Source organism: Fusarium solani (genome assembly GCF_023522795.1).
Source record: "Fusarium solani strain SB1 chromosome Unknown bctg00000004, whole genome shotgun sequence".
Lineage (NCBI taxonomy): Eukaryota > Fungi > Ascomycota > Sordariomycetes > Hypocreales > Nectriaceae > Fusarium > Fusarium solani.
Genome location: NW_027072152.1, coordinates 700,723 through 719,776, shown reverse-complemented (window position 1 = coordinate 719,776; position 19,054 = coordinate 700,723). Strand labels below are relative to the sequence as shown.

At 53.1% G+C, this 19,054-nt stretch overlaps 3 protein-coding genes across 3 annotated transcripts; 2 read left to right on the top strand and 1 right to left on the bottom strand.

Moving 5' to 3' along the window:
- Positions 1 to 10,251: 10,251 nt before the first annotated feature.
- MRS44_007300 (uncharacterized protein) lies at positions 10,252 to 12,948 on the top strand (the record flags this gene model as incomplete). The annotated part of the gene is made up of 1 exon (XM_065620478.1): positions 10,252 to 12,948. The coding sequence occupies one exon, from the start codon at positions 10,252 to 10,254 to the stop codon at positions 12,946 to 12,948; it is 2,697 nt and encodes an 898-aa protein (XP_065476550.1).
- Positions 12,949 to 13,762: 814 nt separating this feature from the next.
- MRS44_007299 (uncharacterized protein) lies at positions 13,763 to 15,376 on the bottom strand (the record flags this gene model as incomplete). The annotated part of the gene is made up of 1 exon (XM_046280175.2): positions 13,763 to 15,376. One exon carries the CDS (start codon positions 15,374 to 15,376, stop codon positions 13,763 to 13,765), a length of 1,614 nt encoding a protein of 537 aa, XP_046129168.2.
- A 1,257-nt stretch (positions 15,377 to 16,633) lies between these two features.
- MRS44_007298 (uncharacterized protein) lies at positions 16,634 to 18,623 on the top strand (the record flags this gene model as incomplete). Its single annotated transcript, XM_065620477.1, has 7 exons — positions 16,634 to 16,792; positions 16,846 to 17,089; positions 17,141 to 17,230; positions 17,279 to 17,490; positions 17,541 to 18,015; positions 18,065 to 18,306; positions 18,390 to 18,623. 7 exons carry the CDS (start codon positions 16,634 to 16,636, stop codon positions 18,621 to 18,623), a joined length of 1,656 nt encoding a protein of 551 aa, XP_065476549.1.
- Positions 18,624 to 19,054: the final 431 nt, after the last annotated feature.

The following is a 19,054-nucleotide window of genomic DNA, read 5'->3' as shown; positions in this document are numbered from 1 at the left end:
GGGCGATCGGCCTTCTTAAAGACGTCTCGAGTCTAGAGTGGGAGAGGTGAGAGGCAAAGGATAACCGAACGGATGGGATGATGGAGACGGGAAGGGCATGGGTCGAAGCAACCTAGCTCCGGGGGCTAAAGTTGGGTTGGGTCGAGGGGTCCAAGTCGAAGAAGCTCTCGAGGGACGTTGCAAGCAGAGGACCCACGATGGAACTCGCTCGTACCCAAATAGCGTTGCCCGGGGTCGACTGAGCTCCTAGCTTCCTGCTACCGACTAGTGTCAGGTCGGAGGCCTTGGTGTGTTTGTGAGGGTGGTGGGGAAGAGGCGACAACGAGAGACGAAGAAACGAGAGGAGCCTGAAGGCCAAGACTTTGGATACGGAGGAACATGGATGATTGGGGTAGGTCGAAGGCATGGAAGATGGCGAAGCGGAGAGTATCACCGACATGGACAAGGACCGGGCAAGAGAAGGAAGCAAGAGGCAGGCTCCGATTTGGCAGAGGCGATCACTGCTGTCGCGGCTACGCGCACCCCTTGTTTCTCGCCTGGATGAGATCCGCGACACAAGGAGATTTGAGCAAAGACAATGGATGGATGCATGGTGTGTGTGAGGGAAGATGGATGTTGATGGGGGGGTGCACGCCCATGTAAGCACTGTGCGAGCTTTATTTCTTGGCATTTACTCGTTGTACAATGTCTGCATCGCCCCTTCCGTCAGGCTCTTTTTCTGCTCTTGCTAGCAACAACGAAAAACAGGCTTCACAGCGAGGAAGAAGCCACTCTCTCAAACTCGACCAGGCTAAGCACAGGCCAAGCAGAAGATCTCCCAGACCAATTCTCAGAGTGGGGAATTGGGGAGTGGGTTCCAAGGCTGTCCCCACATTTCATGAGGAAGGAGAGGTACAGGTACTTTCTCCAGGTACCTGCACCTTTGCCTGCCCCTGCCCTGCTTTGCCTTACCTTGGCCCCAAAGCTGTTTACCTCGGGCAGGGCTCCCTGCTCTCTTCCCCGTGCTGTGCTCTACTCTCACTTCATGCCCACACGCAGTCACACGCATGCGCATCCATCTCGGACTTTCTGCTACTCACCTTTGCCCGACAAGGGGCAAATCGTTGCGATTCAGCCCTTTCTGAATCATGGCTGCTTATGAGAAGCTGATCTTTGCCTGCAGGCAGCGCAGTCAATCACCACAACAAAGCAACGTTTGCTCTCGGGACTGCTGACCGGACCTGCAAAGCATCCTCCCCGTTGCCCCCCATCGGCACATGGACAATGTGGAACCCAACACAACCAACACACGACGCTCTTATGCTGCTCCTCTCCTCAAATGTCTTGTGCGTCCGGGATGTTGGTCCAACTCGCCGGGTAGCAGCATTGCGGAGACGGAGAGTCAAGCCATGAAAGCCCCCTTGCTCATTCACTCGGCCAATGTTTTGGAGGATAATCTGCCACCAAAACCATCAGTTCTCATGAGCAAAAGAAGCAGTTGATGGAGGCTTGGCCTCGGATCCTTCCCGTCTGTCGTTAAAGAGGGTCGTGACTCAATGTCATACAAAACACCATGACACACAGATGATTGGGGTCATGCCAGTCAATGTCTTGGCATCAGCTATGGAGGGTTTGCAGTCGAATGCTGACTTGGTCAATGGTTCAGCTTGTTCAAGACCAGGGCTGTTGTCTCCAGGCCAAGATACCAAGACTTGCTCGACTCCAAATGCCCAGCCTTACCCCAATATTCATCTCGTGGCATCAAAATCAACACCAAAGCATGCCTCGTCATTCCAATTAACACTATTCACACTCTCAGCCGTGTGTATTTTGCCTATTCTCACCGCAGCGGCCCCCACCCGCGTCTCGAGAGGATCTCACCAGCCGCCGTCAGCCATTCCTATCTCAGGCGCTCTCCGCGTCTATCCACTACAGATAAGAGACTCGCAAGATCGCTCACACAGTCGCCTGGCTGCAGAGATCAAAGGCCAGGTCATTGTGGCTCCTGTTGATCCATCCCAGGGCAGGCTTTGCCTCCCATGTCATTCATCACCACCTGCAACGACAACAGCCCCTACTCGGTGGCCCATGCTTGCTATCTTATTGCCCACCCCTACTGTCCCCGGTCAATTCCATTCTTGCTGCCCGTAAACCGCAATTTGTTAACCTTCCGAATGGCCCGCGGGCACTTCTCTAACGAGCCGTTTGGGATGCATCATTCTGTACGGGGCCCTTTGAGGACCTTCCATTTTGGGAAGTCCGGTTCTTTAGCTGTCAATTCTGGGGCTGATGATGGACTCTATTGCGACTCCGCAATAATCACAATGCGCAGAGAAGAGGCATTGGCAGGTCATGCAGCAAAAATCCCCCAAGGCCAAGTTCCGTCAAATCATTGCCATCAGCTCTGTAACGTCCTAGCGGCGGATGCGCCACTGATGCAAAGTCTATCCAGCCCGGCAGATTGGCGTCATAGCAAAGGTCACGTTTGGTGCAGCCATGAGCTGCGTGTTTCACCCATTCACGACGCGTCGGAAACACCGCCTCTCCTTCCGGACGCCTGGTTACAGGTATACCCACCCGACACGGAGATGATTCGCTGTCACCAATGGCCTCTCTCGCAAAGAGCACTATGAACTGGTGCCCTGCGCAGTCATGGCCATTGCCGGGCCTTGACGAATCGCCACAAGCCAACTCGTTCTCTCCCTCATCTGCCTCTACCGGTCCCAGTCGTGTGGTGCCACTCATCATACGCTTCCTCGGCTGTCGTGTCGGAGCTTCTCCAAGGGCCTCAGCAGCCGCGGGCCGCCCCTCCATGGCGCAGCCGTGTGCAGTGAGAGGTGACGGATTGTCAGCGCCTCCTACTCCATCCCGCAGGGAAGACAGGGGGAAACAACCGACTAGAATGCGACATTTTTCTTCTAGAAGCCGCACCGCGCGACTTGTGAGAGGGACTGCTAGCTCTCCTGGGCACTAGCGTGTGCGATGGCAACGAGCCGAGAGACACTTGCAGGCATCGCAGCGCACCGATCGAACGAGCGAACAGCTGGAGGAACGCCTCAGATCTTGAATTATTGAACCAGGGACGCCCGAGGCCCCCGGTTCGCAGGCAGGCTAGTTGGCTTCCCTCCCAGCTTGCGTGGTGCGACGCGACGGCAGAGCACCCACCGGCACTATCATTCATTGCATTGTGGTTCAGCGGCGCGGCTAAGGAGCCCGCCCCCGGGCGGTTTCTGCTGAAGAAGCTGCGATAGCACCAAATTCTACAGCTCCAAGACGGGGGTTGACCCTGGCCCACCAAGCCAAATGTGACAGCCTCCAGCGGCTGCGCTGCGGCAATCACTCTGCCGGGAGTCGGCTGCAGTTGGACTCGGTCACGGCGCACGTTTAATACCTACTCCAGACATTGAGATCTTCACTCCGCAAACGTTGAATCTAAGGTTACGGGGCCATACGTAACAGTTTGCTCTCAATCGCCTTTACCCCGTGGGCAAGACGTGGTCAATCTGGGGACGGCTCCAGTGCTCGAGCCGGACATCTGGAGATGCTGACGAGCAGTAACTGTCCTTTAGGAAGTTCCCCAGACGTTTGTACGTAACGCAATGCTTTGTGAGAGGGTCCTTTTTTCGGTGGCTCCAGCGGTTGAAGGGCCCGAGGCCTGGCATCGCCATTCGGGCCTCCTCGCAGGGTTTAAGCATGATGGGGATTCAAGTGGGCTCGGACATGACCGGCCGTGCCGCCCTTGCTTGCGGAGCCAGTAATATCTGAACAAGGTCAGGCGCCCCTGACCTTGCGACGAGATCTCCATCACTCGGGTGGCTGTGCACTGTGTACTTGGGAATGATCTGCTCACACAGGCGACTCTTGGACACTCGGGACGATGGGCACGACATGACACGGAGTAGAGCTGAGGCTCCTTTGCAGACCACCACGGGCTTTCACGGGAACAGTTCGTGGTCGCCTCACCCGGTCAAGCAACATTCAGCCTCTAGCACTTGACAGGCACCCCCAACAGTCAATCTTGCTCAACGAGCTGCCCAATTAGTCCAACCTAACGACTCGTGGCTCTAGCGGAACCGATGCAAAAGAAGGTTATTGCAATGACCTGCGGCGCTAGTCATGAAGCGGCCGACTTGTTGCGACACGCCAATGAGAGCGAATTCCCACTTCAGACACTCTCGGAGGTTTTCGTACTCCGTGCAACAGCTTGAACCATACCAGGGCCGGTTTGGAGTTTGACGCGACGAGCAAAAGTCGACAGATGGGGGTTGACGACGCGGCATAGACCATCGATTCGTTCATCCAGATCCGGTCCAATGGATATCAATTCCCAAAGTTTCTTGAACTCGTCGTTGGGGGAGTTACGCGTCCAGCATCGCGAGTCCTCGGTGAGCATGTGTTCCGGAACCCAGCCGGGGCCGAGCTATCCCACGGAGTTGGGTTGCCTGCTTGTGAGAGAGTCTTGGCTCAGGCTATCTCGCCCCCGTATTGCATTGCCTGCATCGCGACAGGCGGCTCTCGACCCGTTCTGCCAAGGCATGATCTGGATGCGAACTGCTACACCGGTGCTCCCAACGGTGGTGGCCTCGGACGGGGCGGATTGGAATCAGTGCTCTGCTCTGGTGCGTGTCTCGTCCGTCGTCGACGCCGCCGGCCAATCTCCAGCTTGATGGGCCACGGACCCAACGTTGCCGAGCTAGATTCTGCATCACATGAGTCCCATCGTTCCAGAATCTCACTTCCTCGTGTGACAAGGGCAGGGCTGACTCTGTGCTCTGACCTGGGTTTCACTTGCGAGGCGCATTGGCCAGAAATTGTGGTTCAGCGATGTCAATTCTCAAAGTCAGAGTCCCACTCTGACTTGACTCTACGCGATAAAAATGCCCGGGATAGAATTGGAGATAGAGTAGTGACACTGCGAGTGACAGGTCGCCGACGGAGACTAGGGAGGTTGAAGATCCGGCTGGCAACTGAGGTTTGTTGTTGAGGGCGTTGGCATGCTGACGGCAGCGACGGCTACGTATAGCGACATGGTCAGCCTTGGCACTGCACGCGCTTATCCTGCGTACGTGGGTTCCGATCCGAAGCTCGAAACAGGAAGGAGAACATTGTTGTGAGTTTTGTAAGAGGTCGTGTTGAAGGTCGTGAAGCTATTGTCGCAAACATCACAAGTCTGTTAAAGACCGGCAACATGGATTGTAGTCGCGGCTATGCAGCCTCATCACACATTGCTACCATGAAATGCATGCCCAGCACGCCGAGATTCCATTTTCATTCGAGAAACACTCAAGCAAGATGGGGAAGGTCACCAAGATCTTGGCGCCGCGTCAAGATGTATTTGTGTAGGGTAGCATCGCCGACGACATTGGACCAAAGGTACCAAAGACGGTACCTTCCAAGACGGGCCATACCCTGCGCTCGTGGACGATCAATTGCTCCGTGTCTTGGCCTGATTTGGTGGCATACGGGAGTGATTTGACATGCATTTCTACAAAGAGGCTCGTTTGTACGTGATCCCTCTATGGTAGCTCATGTAGCATCATTGCGTGACGTCGTTTCTTTTTATCTTATCGCCCCTATCATCCCCCCATGCAGCCATCACGTATGCCACATCCCACGAGCTGTGGAAAAAATTGGGTCAAGATCTGCCCCGGACTTGTGAGTAAAACTTTATGCAAATTACTCTATTTTCTTTCTTAATCTTGCAATCACTCTTGACTGGCTATCTCTTGCAAGGGGGGAGGGTTCCACCCGACCTTATCTAACACTTTGTCGGCCCGTTTACTGCGAGGCGTGTTGTTTTTTTTGAAGCTTAAAAATGGGACAGAGGGATGCTCCACCTCGGCGTGGGTAAACCCCATTTAGGGATGGGATTTGCGTCTCGTTGCGGGCGTTCGGTTGCTGCCATTCGGAAACTCCGGGGGTGTCTGTTGGTTATTCTCTCGTCGTGTTTCAAAGCGACTGTATCCCCCTTTGAGTTTTTTTTCCTTTCTCGCTCACTTTATTTGCGGAGAGGATGAAGTTGTGAGGTGATTCTTCGGACTCGCCGGATAAGGAACTCGTGAGTAACGATCCACGACGATAACTGTTGCTTACGACTCATTGAGGCTTACTGATTGATTAAGTTGATGCCTGAGGAGGAAGATGCGACCTTTGAAATTTCTTGCATTGACGAATGTGCCCGTGAAAAGTATAAGAAATCAACAGACTACCAGCGCAACGAGTCGTGGTGGTCACGGCACTTGGTAATGTTATAGCAACCAAGTCCGCTCGTATAGTAGAGGTAATGGCTACAAATTGAGAAAATCTCCAAATGTTAGACAGATCGATCAGTTGTTCTAATAATCAGTTGCCGTCGAGAGTTGCTAGTCTCGCCGTGTCAACTCGGCACATCTTGAAACCAGCCGCCACAGTTTAGACGTCCCTTCAGTGGATGACAGAACCTTTATGATGTTCCACTGTCTAATATATTCGACTCCTTCCAAGAATTTCTGTGTTTTATGGATGCGCAATCCCATTGTCTGAACTCGGCTGGCCATGTGTGTGCCATCATAGTGACCCCATCAGTTCCCGGGTCCTCCCCTCAAGGCCCAGGCAACTCATTTTGGCCATATATTTGACAGCTAAATCTTCTTTGTACTGTTTGACCCTGAAGGAGTTCCTCTGGTCGACATAAAAGTTAAGTTAGTACCCGCTCATTTCTCACCATTGTCTCTTGTCTCGTGGCCGGATATCACCTTGTACGAGACACAGCGCAAGAGAACTATTCAAGATGACTATGATTTGAATACCGCAAGGAGTGTTTCTTTTGAGGTCGGCGAGAGATGGCAGACATACCACCTTTGACATTGTCGGTTGATTTTTCTTGACTGCGCAAAGCGAAGCTGACTCTTTGATCGCACGCTGAAGCTCGAATAATAATAACTGTACCGTCTGTACGACCAAGCCAGAAGCTATTTTCTTTCTTCTGGGAGATTCCAGATGGTAAAATCCCCACAAAGTTGACTAGCAGGCACATCAAGTGGTGGCTAGGAGACTGTGCAACATCCGAGTCGAGCCGAGAGAGTGCTGAGCTGTTGTCAAGAAGTCACCACTACAACCTCATAATAAGTCGTATGGAGCGTTAGTAGAGAGTTAGTTCCTTGTGCCCTAGACGGCAAGTTACCGCGCCGCAAGGAGCATTCGACGCTGACGTATCATCAACTTCCACGACAGAGCGTCAGCCAAGTGTAAGTGGTGATCTATCGGGTCCCGTCTTACATCGGCCCAGATGAACCTCTTGGTATCAAATGATGCATCTAGTAAGAATATGACGCAAGACCTGGGGTTGATAAGCATAGAAGCCTTCTGAATGGCTATGGCAATAGATCTTGCGGGTTGGGAAGGCTTTGACGAAGAGGTTTCGCAACAAGGGTGGAAACTGATAAAGACCAGGTGAAAGACCTAACGAAAATGGCTGGTATGGTACATTTAAAACTGTGATAGCTACAGATATCTCTTATTTCCGTTACTGTCGACCAATTATATCTCTCTTGGCCGTCTGGACGTCTTACGTTGAGTGATTCTTAACATGCGCTGGATTCAGAGGATGATGTGGTGGTTAGGTTCTTGGATACTGAACGACATGTCAGTGTTGTCGCCATCTTGGGCAATGTTCTTTTCTCCTAAGCCCAGCACTCTTTATCGCCCTACAAGAAGGAGATGGGACCATCCCAATCCTGGATAAAGGTGGTCATCTCACTGGCGCACAAACTCATTCATCACCCCTGTTACTCTATACTTTTGTGCATAGTCAGTTGACATCTTGTTGAGAGGTACCTAGAATAACCAACATAGCAGTTTTCACCAACATGTTGGAGTAGTTATATCTAACACCGCATGCCATCAAGTATTGTTCATCCCTCATATGCTCAATGTGAGGTTCTGGGTGCTTTTTATTCCCACCTGGACAACAGTCTTATCTGATTCACCCACACTCAGTAAGGACTTGCTGATGAAAGCACTTTGTTGTTGATCATCATAATTCTCTTCTCAGCCAAAGAGAGTATCGGCCACGATATTAAGAATATATACTTCAACACAATGCCGGCGCGAAAATCAATCTGGTAAACTATAGTGACCTGGTGACAATACGACAGACTATAGCACTGACCGAGAGGCATGACTCTTCAAACAGGTTTAGGTGTGAGGATGTCTTGGACTTGAAGGCCTTGGTTGTAATAAAAGTTGATAGACTTGCTGTAATTTCTGATAGGAAACCTTGTCTTCTGGCATTTGATTCGATATCAATATTTTGATCAGAACCATGGTCGCTGCTTCTATGCCCGATACTCTCCTTTTGTGAGCTGAAGAGTCCCAAGGTGAACAAAGGGGCCGTGTGGCGATGGATCTTGATGGTTGTGGGAAGAAAACAGCCAGAAACCTATGGTACGACAATACTTGATTTTGGAACCCGAGAATGCAATACTGATGTACGGAAAGTTACGTTTTAACAAGGCCGAGCATTGAACAAATGCGGTGAGCTAAAATCGAGATCTATACGGCTGGGATTTGGGCACACGACGGATGCATAACTTGGTTGCATCCAACTTGCCGGGATGAGCGGGACTGCAGAACCAAGGGCGACTTTCTGACAATTATGCCATGGAGAGCTGGGAGACTTTAGAGTGAGCTATGGAAGGTATTCTGTCGAAAGCTGTGTTTCTTGTTACTGCATCACTCTGCTTATATGAGAGGAGAAGCCTCTTGATCAGCAAGGGTAGATGCGTGCACTCCAATGCCTTTCAAACGAGGTTCTTGTTCATCCTTTAAGGCCATTTTACTGAAAAGAACGTATGACCAGCCACCCACAACGACCAACAGCGCTGAGCTCGGATAACATGTTTCATTGAGCATGGTCCAGGGCAGTAGGCGGCTGCTGCCGATCGAAACATCCCCCATCAGATTCCGGTCCGTCGGATTTACTTATTCGACCGTCGAGGGATAATCCCTGGCATCACAACATGGACTTTGCACAGCACAAAGCTCCCGTTCTTTGTCCCCATGTTTATTCTTGAACCAACGTTTCTGGGCTTGAAAAGGGGCCCCCTTTGCCTCGCGACACGCATACGCGTGAATGATGTGATTGCCCTTCTAAATTTATTCCGTCCCTGATCTAATCCATCCCCTGTGAGGCCCTTGCCGCTGAACACGTCCTGAAACCCGCTGTTAGCGCCACGGGAAGAGACTTGGCCTGTTGATGGGGTCAGCTGGGTGGAGTCTTGATGTGTCCTTGCGTCGCAAACAGGCTGACTGCATATAACCCTTGCTTGAAGCCGGCGGCTCGACGAAAGGCGTTACGACGGGTAGGCTGGGATGTCTTGTTGAAAAAAGGGGGTGAAGGAGATGAAGAAGGTGCTTACTGAGGGTTAATTGTCTAGAACGAGGAATAAGACCCATAAGGTCATGTATAACACACGTAAGCAGTCAACTTTAACTACATAGACTCTAAAGATCTACAGAATGACGAACACTTCAACAGTTGCTAAATCTCGCAATGTCTGAAGATCCTCCGCACTTTCGGAGATGCTGGTGGAGGCTATGCAGAATACAACTCTGGCATTGGCTCAGAAACGATGTGATGTACAGGGGTTGAGGAAAGACGGGATCGTGTGTAGGGAGACGATTGGTTGTGGTTGACGCCTCAAACGCAGCCATTCACGGCGCCAATCCACGGCGCCAATTTCCACACGGCTTCGATTTCTGTCGTGGCACTCAGCCTATGGAACCTGTCAGACTGAAATATTTGAATTATGTGACGTTATTCTCACAGCTAAGCAACACAAGAAGTCACCGCACTGAGAGATGAGTTCTCAACGTTGAAATCAATTCCATCCTAAATCAGGCTGTGACAAACATTCTCAGCTGCCAAGCAACTAGAGTGCTTACCTGTGCGTCTCTGCCTTAGCTTGCTCGCAAAAAACCAGGATCTACAATTAGACAATTTGCGTAGGGCATGCAGGGCTGAGAAATGGGTACGACTGGTAGGGGTCCCCATGCATGTTGGCGCTAACAGTGATCCTTCATTCCCATTGTACGCAGCAGGCTTGCAATGACGGGATGGAGACAGGAAGAAATGCAGGACCTGAGGCTGGGGAGCTTGATGGAAGACGGGCATTAAAGAAGCCGGTTACTGCTCGCTGAGTTGTTTGTCTCGAAACTCCTCAGAATCACCAACCACCGTCCTTCGTTCCAAAAAAGCATCTGAGCCACTTGTTCAGAGCCTTTCTATTCACGATGGTTCGCCCATCTCTTGCAACATTGGCCCTTCTGGCCCCGACATGTCTCGGCGCTGCCCTTCCCGTCGAGTTCCGCCGCGATGAGCAGTCTGCTCCCGACCAGTCTTTCACCAACCCTGGTGCCGAAATCACGGCTCCTGACCAATCCTTCACCAATCCTGGCCAAGAGCAACCTGCTACCCCCGATCAGTCGTTTAATGACCCTGGCACTGCGCCGGTGCCTGTTCCTGACACTACCTTTGCGGGTGAGACCGTCACATTCATTGAAGGAGGAGATTCTACTGCCGAGCAGGGAGGAGCTGCTCCTGAAAACAAGGAAGAGGAACAAGCTGCTACCCCCGAACAAGGAGGTGCTTCTACTGGACAAGAAGCAGATGGAGCTACTACCGCTGGCACCACCGAGGAGGGTGAAGCTTCTGCTGGTCAGGATGGCACCACCCCCGCTGGTGTGACCAAAGAGGGAGAGGCTGCTACTCCTCAACAGGAAGAGGGTGCGTCTACTGGCCAAGACGGAGGAGCTTCGACTGCTGAACAAGGCGGAGCCTCCACCCCCCAAGGAGAAGATGGGGCTACTACTGCTGGCACGACCAAGGAGGGAGAGGCCTCTGCTGGGCAGGATGGCAACTCACCCGCCGGTGTTACGAAAGAAGGTGAAGGCTCAACCGATCCGACTGCTGAACAAGGTGGAGCCTCCACTGGTCAGGATGGAGGTGCCTCAACCGGCCAAGACACCGACGCTTCTACTTCTCAAGACGGCAACTCGCCTGCCGGCGTCACGAAGGAGGGCGAAGCATCTGCTGGTCAAGATGGTAACTCCCCTGCTGGTGTTGTGAAGGAGGGCGAGACCTCTGCTGGCCAGGATGGAAACGCCCCTGCTGGAGCTACGAAGGAAGGCGAAGGCTCAACTGATCCGACTGCTGAGCAAGGCGGTGCTTCTACCGGACAGGATGGCGGAGCCTCAACGGGCCAAGATACTGGGGCTTCCACCTCCCAAGATGGTAACTCACCAGCTGGCGTGACCAAGGAGGGGGAGACGTCTGCCGGCCAGGACGGCAACTCTCCCGCTGGCGTAACCAGGGAAGGCGAGGGTTCGACTGATCCTACTGCTGAACAAGGTGGAGCTTCCACAGGCCAAGATGGCGGAGCGTCTACCGGCAACACGGCCAAGGAGGGAGAGGCTTCCACTGGTCAAGACGGAGGTGCTTCGACTGCTGGTACCACCAAGGAGGGAGAAGCTTCAGCTGGTCAGGACGGTAACTTGCCTGCTGGCGTAACAAAGGAGGGCGAAGGCTCAACTGATCCTACTGCTGAACAAGGTGGAGCTTCCACAGGCCAAGGAGAGGGCGGAGCTTCCACCGCGGGCACCACTAAGGAGGGTGAGGCTGCTGCGGGTCAGGAGGGTAACTCACCTGCTGGCGTAACGAAAGAAGGCGAAGCGGCTGGACCGACTGCCGAACAAGGCGGAGCCTCTACCGGCCAAGATGGAGGTGCTTCTACTGCTGGCACTACCAAGGAAGGCGAAGCTTCTGCCGGCCAGGATGGCAATTCCCCCGCCGGTGTCACCAAGGAAGGCCAAGGTTCAACTGACCCTACTGCCGAACAAGGTGGAACTTCTGGCCAGGACGGAGGCGCTTCTACCGCAGGCACCACCAAGGAGGGAGAGGCCGCTGCTGGACAGGAGGGTACTTCACCTGCCGGCGTGACGAAGGAAGGGGAGGGTTCAACTGATCCTACCGCCGAACAAGGCGGAGCTTCTACTGGCCAAGATGGTGGTGCTTCCACTGCTGGTACCACTAAGGAGGGTGAGGCTTCAGCTGGTCAGGATGGCAACTCTCCCGCTGGCGTAACTAAGGAGGGAGAAGCCTCGACTGGCCCGACTCCTGAGCAAGGCGGAACCTCTGCTGGTCAGGATGGAGGCGCCTCTACTGCTGGTACTACCAAGGAAGGAGAAGCATCTGCCGGTCAAGATGGTACCTCGCCCGCTGGAGTCACCAAGGAAGGGGAGGGTTCGACTGACCCGACCGCCGAACAAGGCGGAGCCTCAACCGGCCAGGACGGTAACTCTCCTGCTGGCGCCACTAAGGAAGGAGAGCAAGGCGGTGCTTCTACTGGTCAGGATGCGGGCGCTTCAACTGCTCAACAGGGAGAGGGAGCTTCCACTGGTCAAGACGGTAACTCACCTGCCGGCGTGACAAAGGAAGGGGAGGGCTCGACTAGCCCACAGGCTGAACAAGCTGGAGGAGCTGCTGCTGGCAATGATCCTGCTGGTGTGACGAAGGAGGGGACAGAGGCTACTACTGCTCAACAAGAAGGAGGCGCCTCTGCTGGTCAAGATGGCAACTCACCTGCTGGTGCGACCAAAGAAGGAGAGGGCTCAACTGCCCCTCAAGCAGGACAGGCTGCGGGAGCATCTGCTGGAAATGATCCTGCTGGCGTAACCAAGGAGGGAGAGTCTTCAGCCGCACCACAAGCTGAACAGGCCGCAGGAGCTGCTGGTGGTAATGATCCTGCTGGTGCGACAAAGGAAGGCGAGGCTGCGGGTGGTCAACAGGCTGAACAAGCTGCTGGAGCCGCTGCTGGAAATAGTCCCGCCGGCGTGACGAAGGAGGGAGATGCTTCTGTCTCTATCGGCGAGAAAGTTGCTGAAGCTGCTGGTAAGGCGGCGGCGGGTGCCCAAGCGGCTGCTGCGGCTTGAGTTGGTTGATAATTGATGGAAGTGTCGGATCCTTGGGTCAGGGGACCGGATATCCAGGTATTTGATGGATGATAATTGTTTGTAGATAGCCTTGTATACTTTGAGCATCCGTGATCTGGCAGAGCGTCAGCTTGATACTTCTATTATTGATATATTTGTTGAAATTGTTATACCTAATCCAAGTTGGATCTCTTCATTCGACTGTCGTAATCTGCAAAAGTTCGGGGGGTTCAGCCCTGATGTCTGGTCTGTCGAGGGTAAAAGTGCTGGAGCCGTATGCTGGGTAGTCTGATCAAGGTTATCGTATGGGATGCTTCTTGTACATACAACCTGATCTGACCCCTATCTCAATGCAACCGAACGCAAACCATGTGATCCAAGTCGATAAGACGAACTGGTTCCAGCAGCAAGGGCCATGACGTGCTGATAGCGCGGGGAGTTCGGAGGAAAGGATAACACGATCAAGGGGGCCAATCGCGAGAGCAAATCAGTCCACGGTGAAAGAGTCCAGACCTTGACCGAAAAAGCTGCATTGACCACTTTCAACAGACAATAGGAAGGTTTTCACGGATAGGAAGGTTATCGCGCCGTGTCTGGATAAGGATAAGACCCGTCTGACAGGGGAGGGATATGCCCTTCTTCCTCGGTTACGCTAACCTTGGAACTGTTATTGCTTGCTGACTCGTTAGCGTATTGCTCGAATCAGCCTTGTTTGGTGGTGAGATCGAGCATCGGGAGCACTTCCGAGTCTCGTATAAATGATAACAAGACGATTCAGCTTGATAAGATGCTTGCATTCTTTAAGTCTATCAATTTACTGCAAATGGAAGCTCGAAAATCCATTCGTATGACACTCGTCCAGAGCCTTTTGATACGCCGGCAGTCCTCCCATGTAATTCAACGCCTCCCGCGTCTTGCCCGGCACGTTCCCGCCCATGTACCACGTCGTCTCGTTCAAGTGCAGCAGAGTCTTGCTGCACTCTTCATTAGTCACGCGGGCCCAGTCCTTTTCAGCCGCAGGTCTGGGCTCAATTCTTGAGAACCGGTGCTGCCGCATGTAGCAGAGCGTGCGGATGATCCAGTCGCACTGGATCTCTGAGATGACGGGGCCTACGGCGAAGGCTGCGGGGCTCTGCGGGCCGTACATGTAGAGCATGTTGGGGAAGCCTGATGTTGCTAGGCCGAGATAGGTTCGGGAGCCGGTGCCCCATTCTTGGTTGAGGACCTTGTTCTTGAGGCCCTTGATGTTGACTCTGGAGAAGCTCCCCGTGACGGCGTCGAAGCCAGTGGCGAGGATCAGGGCGTCGAGTTCGAGAACGGTCCCATCGGCGAGCCTGACACCGTGGGGAAGAACCTCATCGATGGGATTCTTCTTGAGTCCAACCAACTTGACATTATCTTGGTTGAAAACCTCGTAAAACTTTTGCTCCAGGGAAGGGCGTTTTGTGCCAAAGGGGAACGGAGGCTTTGTGGGGGCCAAGTGCTCGACAAGTTCAGGGTCTTTTTTCAAGATCCTCTGCCGGACCTTGTCCCGCCAAAACTCATAGATCGCCTGGCTAGACTCCAGGTCCGTCATGAGATCCTCATAACTGCCGAGTGTAACTGCAAAGCCTCCCTGCTGCCACAGCTCCTCATAGAGAGCGGCACGCTGCTCAGGGGTATCATCCATGGCTCTCCGCTGGACCTTGTCAAAGAGGAAGCCTCCAGACGTCGTCTTCATCTGCTTGTACAAGCTGGGGTAGGCGGTCTTGTCCTGGTTCCCCCAGGGTTTTTGCCGCATTGGTAGCGCGCAGTTGGGCGATCTTTGAAATACAACCAGCTCCTTGACCTTGGGGCCGAGCTCCTGGATGACCTGGACACCCGTGGCCCCTGTGCCAATGACGCCAACACGCTTGCCCTTGAAATCCACTGGCTCTTCAGGCCATTTGGCCGTGTGACATGTGAAACCCTGGAAGTTCTCGAGGCCCTTCAAGCGCGGTGTGAAGATCTTGGAGGCGAAGCCCATGGCAGGGAGGAAGAAGCGAGCAGATAGAGAGAGCCCAGTGTTTGTCCTGACAGTCCACTCATCCTTCTCAGGATCAAAAGACGCATCAGTAACCTTGACACCAAAGGTAATGTCCCTGCTGAGGTCCCACTGGCGATCCACAAACTCAAAGTACCGCTTGATCTCTGGCTGGCCGGGGTACTCCTCGGACCACTCCCAGCTGTTCCAGATGTCCGCGTCCGAGAACTCGTACAGGGGCACGGGGGTGTCGGATCGGGCGCCGGGGTACCGGTTGTGCCACCACACGCCGCCGACGCCGAGGCCCTCCTCCAGGACCCGGACTTTGAACCCCTGCTTGCGCATGTTCTTGAGGAGGTAGCAGCCGCCAAAGCCTGCGCCGACGATGATGGCGTCTAGGGTGTTGTTTTCCACGTAAGAAGGCATTGTGGTGGTTGTGAGACAAGAACTGAAATTAGAATGACGAGGTGATGAACTCAAAATGCTTGCTTTGATACTCACATCTACAGCATCGACTCACAGTGACTTAAGTAACAGCCTTCCCATACTTACCGGCTGTTGTATCCGAGTGCCTCTCCAACTCCTCAAAGCCTCACACGGTCCGCATGATGCCTCCAAGAGCAACCGTGATACTCCAACATGTGTCTCCCCCACGGCCTCAATCCCAATCACCACGTCCCCTCCGCGGACTCCTTCCTGATCGACGCTCCCTTAGCGTCTAGACTGGTCCAGATTAGCACGGCCTATTGTGCCGGTTTATCAAGACCGGCAGAATGGGCCGGTGATAGAAGATGCGGGGGAGTTCGGTCAATGCATTGCCGTTTTCTTTAACAGGAAATTCATGCCAGTATCTGCCCCGCTATTTGCCTCTACAAGTTACCGCGGTGCAAAAGAGGACTAGTCTGTCGCATTATCTCCCCACCTTATCTCCTCGGTGTGATTCCGTCTCGATAACACGGTCAACTTCAACGTCAGTTTGACCGTTATCTCGAACCCTACCTCAGACAAAAAAGACGCGTGGCATCCGATAGGCCTTTGATTCAAGTAGAAAGCATGATAATCACGGTACAAATATCGGCACAACATGCCATATCCCTCGTATCGAACTGCGGACGTTGCATCTCCGGATCCTCTGCCGTAGCGTTAAACTCAACCACCCATCACATGGGAGTCCTTGCTCGGTGATTCGCAGTTGTCCGATAACCTAGCACGAGTCTCGAGTCGCATGGTTCCAAGAGCTAGACCCAAACTAGCCTGGCAGAAACCTGGGGTAAAGAATCCGGGGTACGTCCAGGGGGGCCAGACAGAAAAGATAAGCCAACACCAGGAGCTAATCTCTGCGCGCCATGAGTCGTCGTTTCTTTCCCTCGCCCTACAAAGGGCTAATCTTCTCAAGGAAACACCTGCCAGATTGACAAACAGAGATAGCCTTAAGACCTTGTACAAACACGGATACCTGCCCGTAGAGCCCAATCACGACTCATTGACGACACCACCATTTCCCCGGATTTTCCAGGGATTCGGTTCAGTTCCTCATAGTTAGCCTTGCCACTGTGGCCTGGTCCGTGCTTTCGCGAGAGATAGGCACAGATATATAAAGGTTCCCATCGCGGCTCCAAAGATCGTCGGTGGATCATCATCTCCATCTTTTACTCTTGATCACTCCCCTACAACTTGTTCACAATGGGACTCCACGACGTAGACGTCTCATCCGGTCCTCCGGAGAAGCTTAGGACTTCCAAAGATGACGGAACTCTTCACCCCGTCGGCAGTATCGCTGAGGCTGAGATGGAGAATCAGCACGGCCAATTCCACCGCTCCTTTTCACCTCGCCAAGTCCATGTAAGAAATCTCCTGATCTTGCTTTCAGCTCAAACACTAACAAAATCATCAAGGTCATTGCCCTGGGTTCCAATATCGGCTCTGGAGTCTTCATCGCTACCGGTAAAGCCCTGGCAACTGGCGGCCCTGGAAACATGGTCATCGCCTACGCCATGGTCTGCAGCTGTGTCTGGGCTGTCCTTCAGTCACTGTCCGAAATGACCATTGCTTTCCCCGTTTCTGGTAACTACATCGACTATGCCGATCGCTGGGTTGACCCGGCCTTGGCTTTCGGGGCTGGTTTCGCTGAGTGGCTTGGTACGTTATTGGAGCCGTGAACTATCTGATATCATTCTAACGACGAGATAGGATGGACTGCCATTGTGTCCGCCGAAGCTGGTTTCTTCAACATCTTGGTTCAGTATTGGGCTGAAGGATCTTTTCCTCTCGCAGCAACAAGTCGGTCACCCACAACTTCACTCAAGAGCTCAACTAACCCCTTTCTAGTCAGCATCTTCCTCGTCGCCTGCCTCGTCATCTTCCTCCTCCCGAACAAGGTCTTTGCTTGGTTCGAATACGTCACATCACTCATCAAGATCTTTCTCTTCCTCATCATCATCACTCTTTCTCTGGCTCTGGTCTGCGGCGCTGGACCCAAGGGAACCGTCCATCACGGCGAGACATGGACCGACCTACCTGCATTTTTGAACGGCTTTTCAGTAAGTTATCCCCCCTAGAGAAAACTTTGCACAGAAACTAATAATTCCAGGGATTCGCAAACTGCGCTCTCCTCGCTACCTGGGCCGTCGGCGACCAAGTCTTTATCGGAATCATGGGAGGTGAAGCCGAAAGCCCTCGCTTCTCCATGGCCCACGCCACCAAGCTCGTCCCCTTCCGAGTCAACTTTATCTACATGCTTAGTGTCGTCTTCATCACCATCCTGGTGCCCTCCAATGATGAGCGACTCCTCGGTGGTAGCGGTGTTGCTGCCTCTCCCTTTGTCGTCGCTGTCCAAGACTCTGGAATCCCCTTCATCTCCTCGCTTCTCAACGCTGGAATGATGTGCGGTGTCCTTGCCATCGCTGCCGAATCCGTCTATATTGCTTCGCGAGTTCTGAGGTCCATGGCTCACCAGGGACTTGTCTCGCCGCGCCTCGCTCATGTGGATGACAAGGGTCGACCTAGACTCGCTTTGGTCATCACTTGCGTCATTGCCGTAATCCTAGGCTATATTCAGCTCTCTGGTAAGCTTTTTTATTCATGATATCCCCTCATCCGCTCACACTGTCACAGCTGGTGGTCTCAAGGTCCTGAACTGGCTCATCTCTATTACGAGCGCGTCCTTCTTCACCAACTGGATCATCATCTCCTTTACCAACTGGCGCTTCCATTGTGCCCTCAAGGCCCAGAATGACAAGCTTTTCTCTGAGGTATATGCTTGGAAGTCAAACGCCTGGCCTCTGGGACCAGGCTGGTTGATGCTGATTTCCCTCCTCTTGCTGGTCTGCTGTATCTATTCGGGTATCGAACCAGTTGTAAGTTCCTCTGATCATCCAAGCCTCGACAAACGGCAGGCCACCAAACAACAGGAAATCTTGTAGCTAACGATCAATGATAGGGCGGCGCAGGATTCACGGCTGAGAACTTCTTCCAGTACATGATCGGAGTCTTGGTCATCTTTGGCTTCACTCTCGGATACAAGATCATCTACCGAACCCCCTGGAGAGACCCTGCCACTGCTGATTGCCAGACTGGTCGACGACCCCTGAGCGCCGAGGAGATTGCCCAGCTGGACGAGTACTACAGGATGCCTAAGTGGAGGCGTTTCCTGACCTATGTGCAGCTGTGGTAATTGCTAGACATAGTAGAACTACCCAGATGACTAGTGTTACCTAGTTGATGGGAGCATCCTATATACCCCTTGCTATTATGAAAGACCTTATCTGTTGAGAAATATATGAGTCAATGATGCAATGGCATATTGTATGATGAGCTTTCAGCGTGAATTGTGTCGCTCTTAGTCAAAAAGAGGATCTCCGATGTGCCGGTTGTTTGCCTGCCCCTGAGTGACAACCCTTCAAGGGTACCCCCATCTGTAGCCTCTCAAACACTAGCTCAGAGAAATTTCTAGCATAGCACTTCGCCTGGAAGCATGTGAATGTCCGGGGTAACTTACTAGTATCTCACGTAACCACCCCTGACGTGTAGTCCCTGAGTGGGCATGGTTCATCTAATGCAGTCTCGGCGTAGTCTCCCGAGGCCAAGTGGCTGTATGCTAAATAT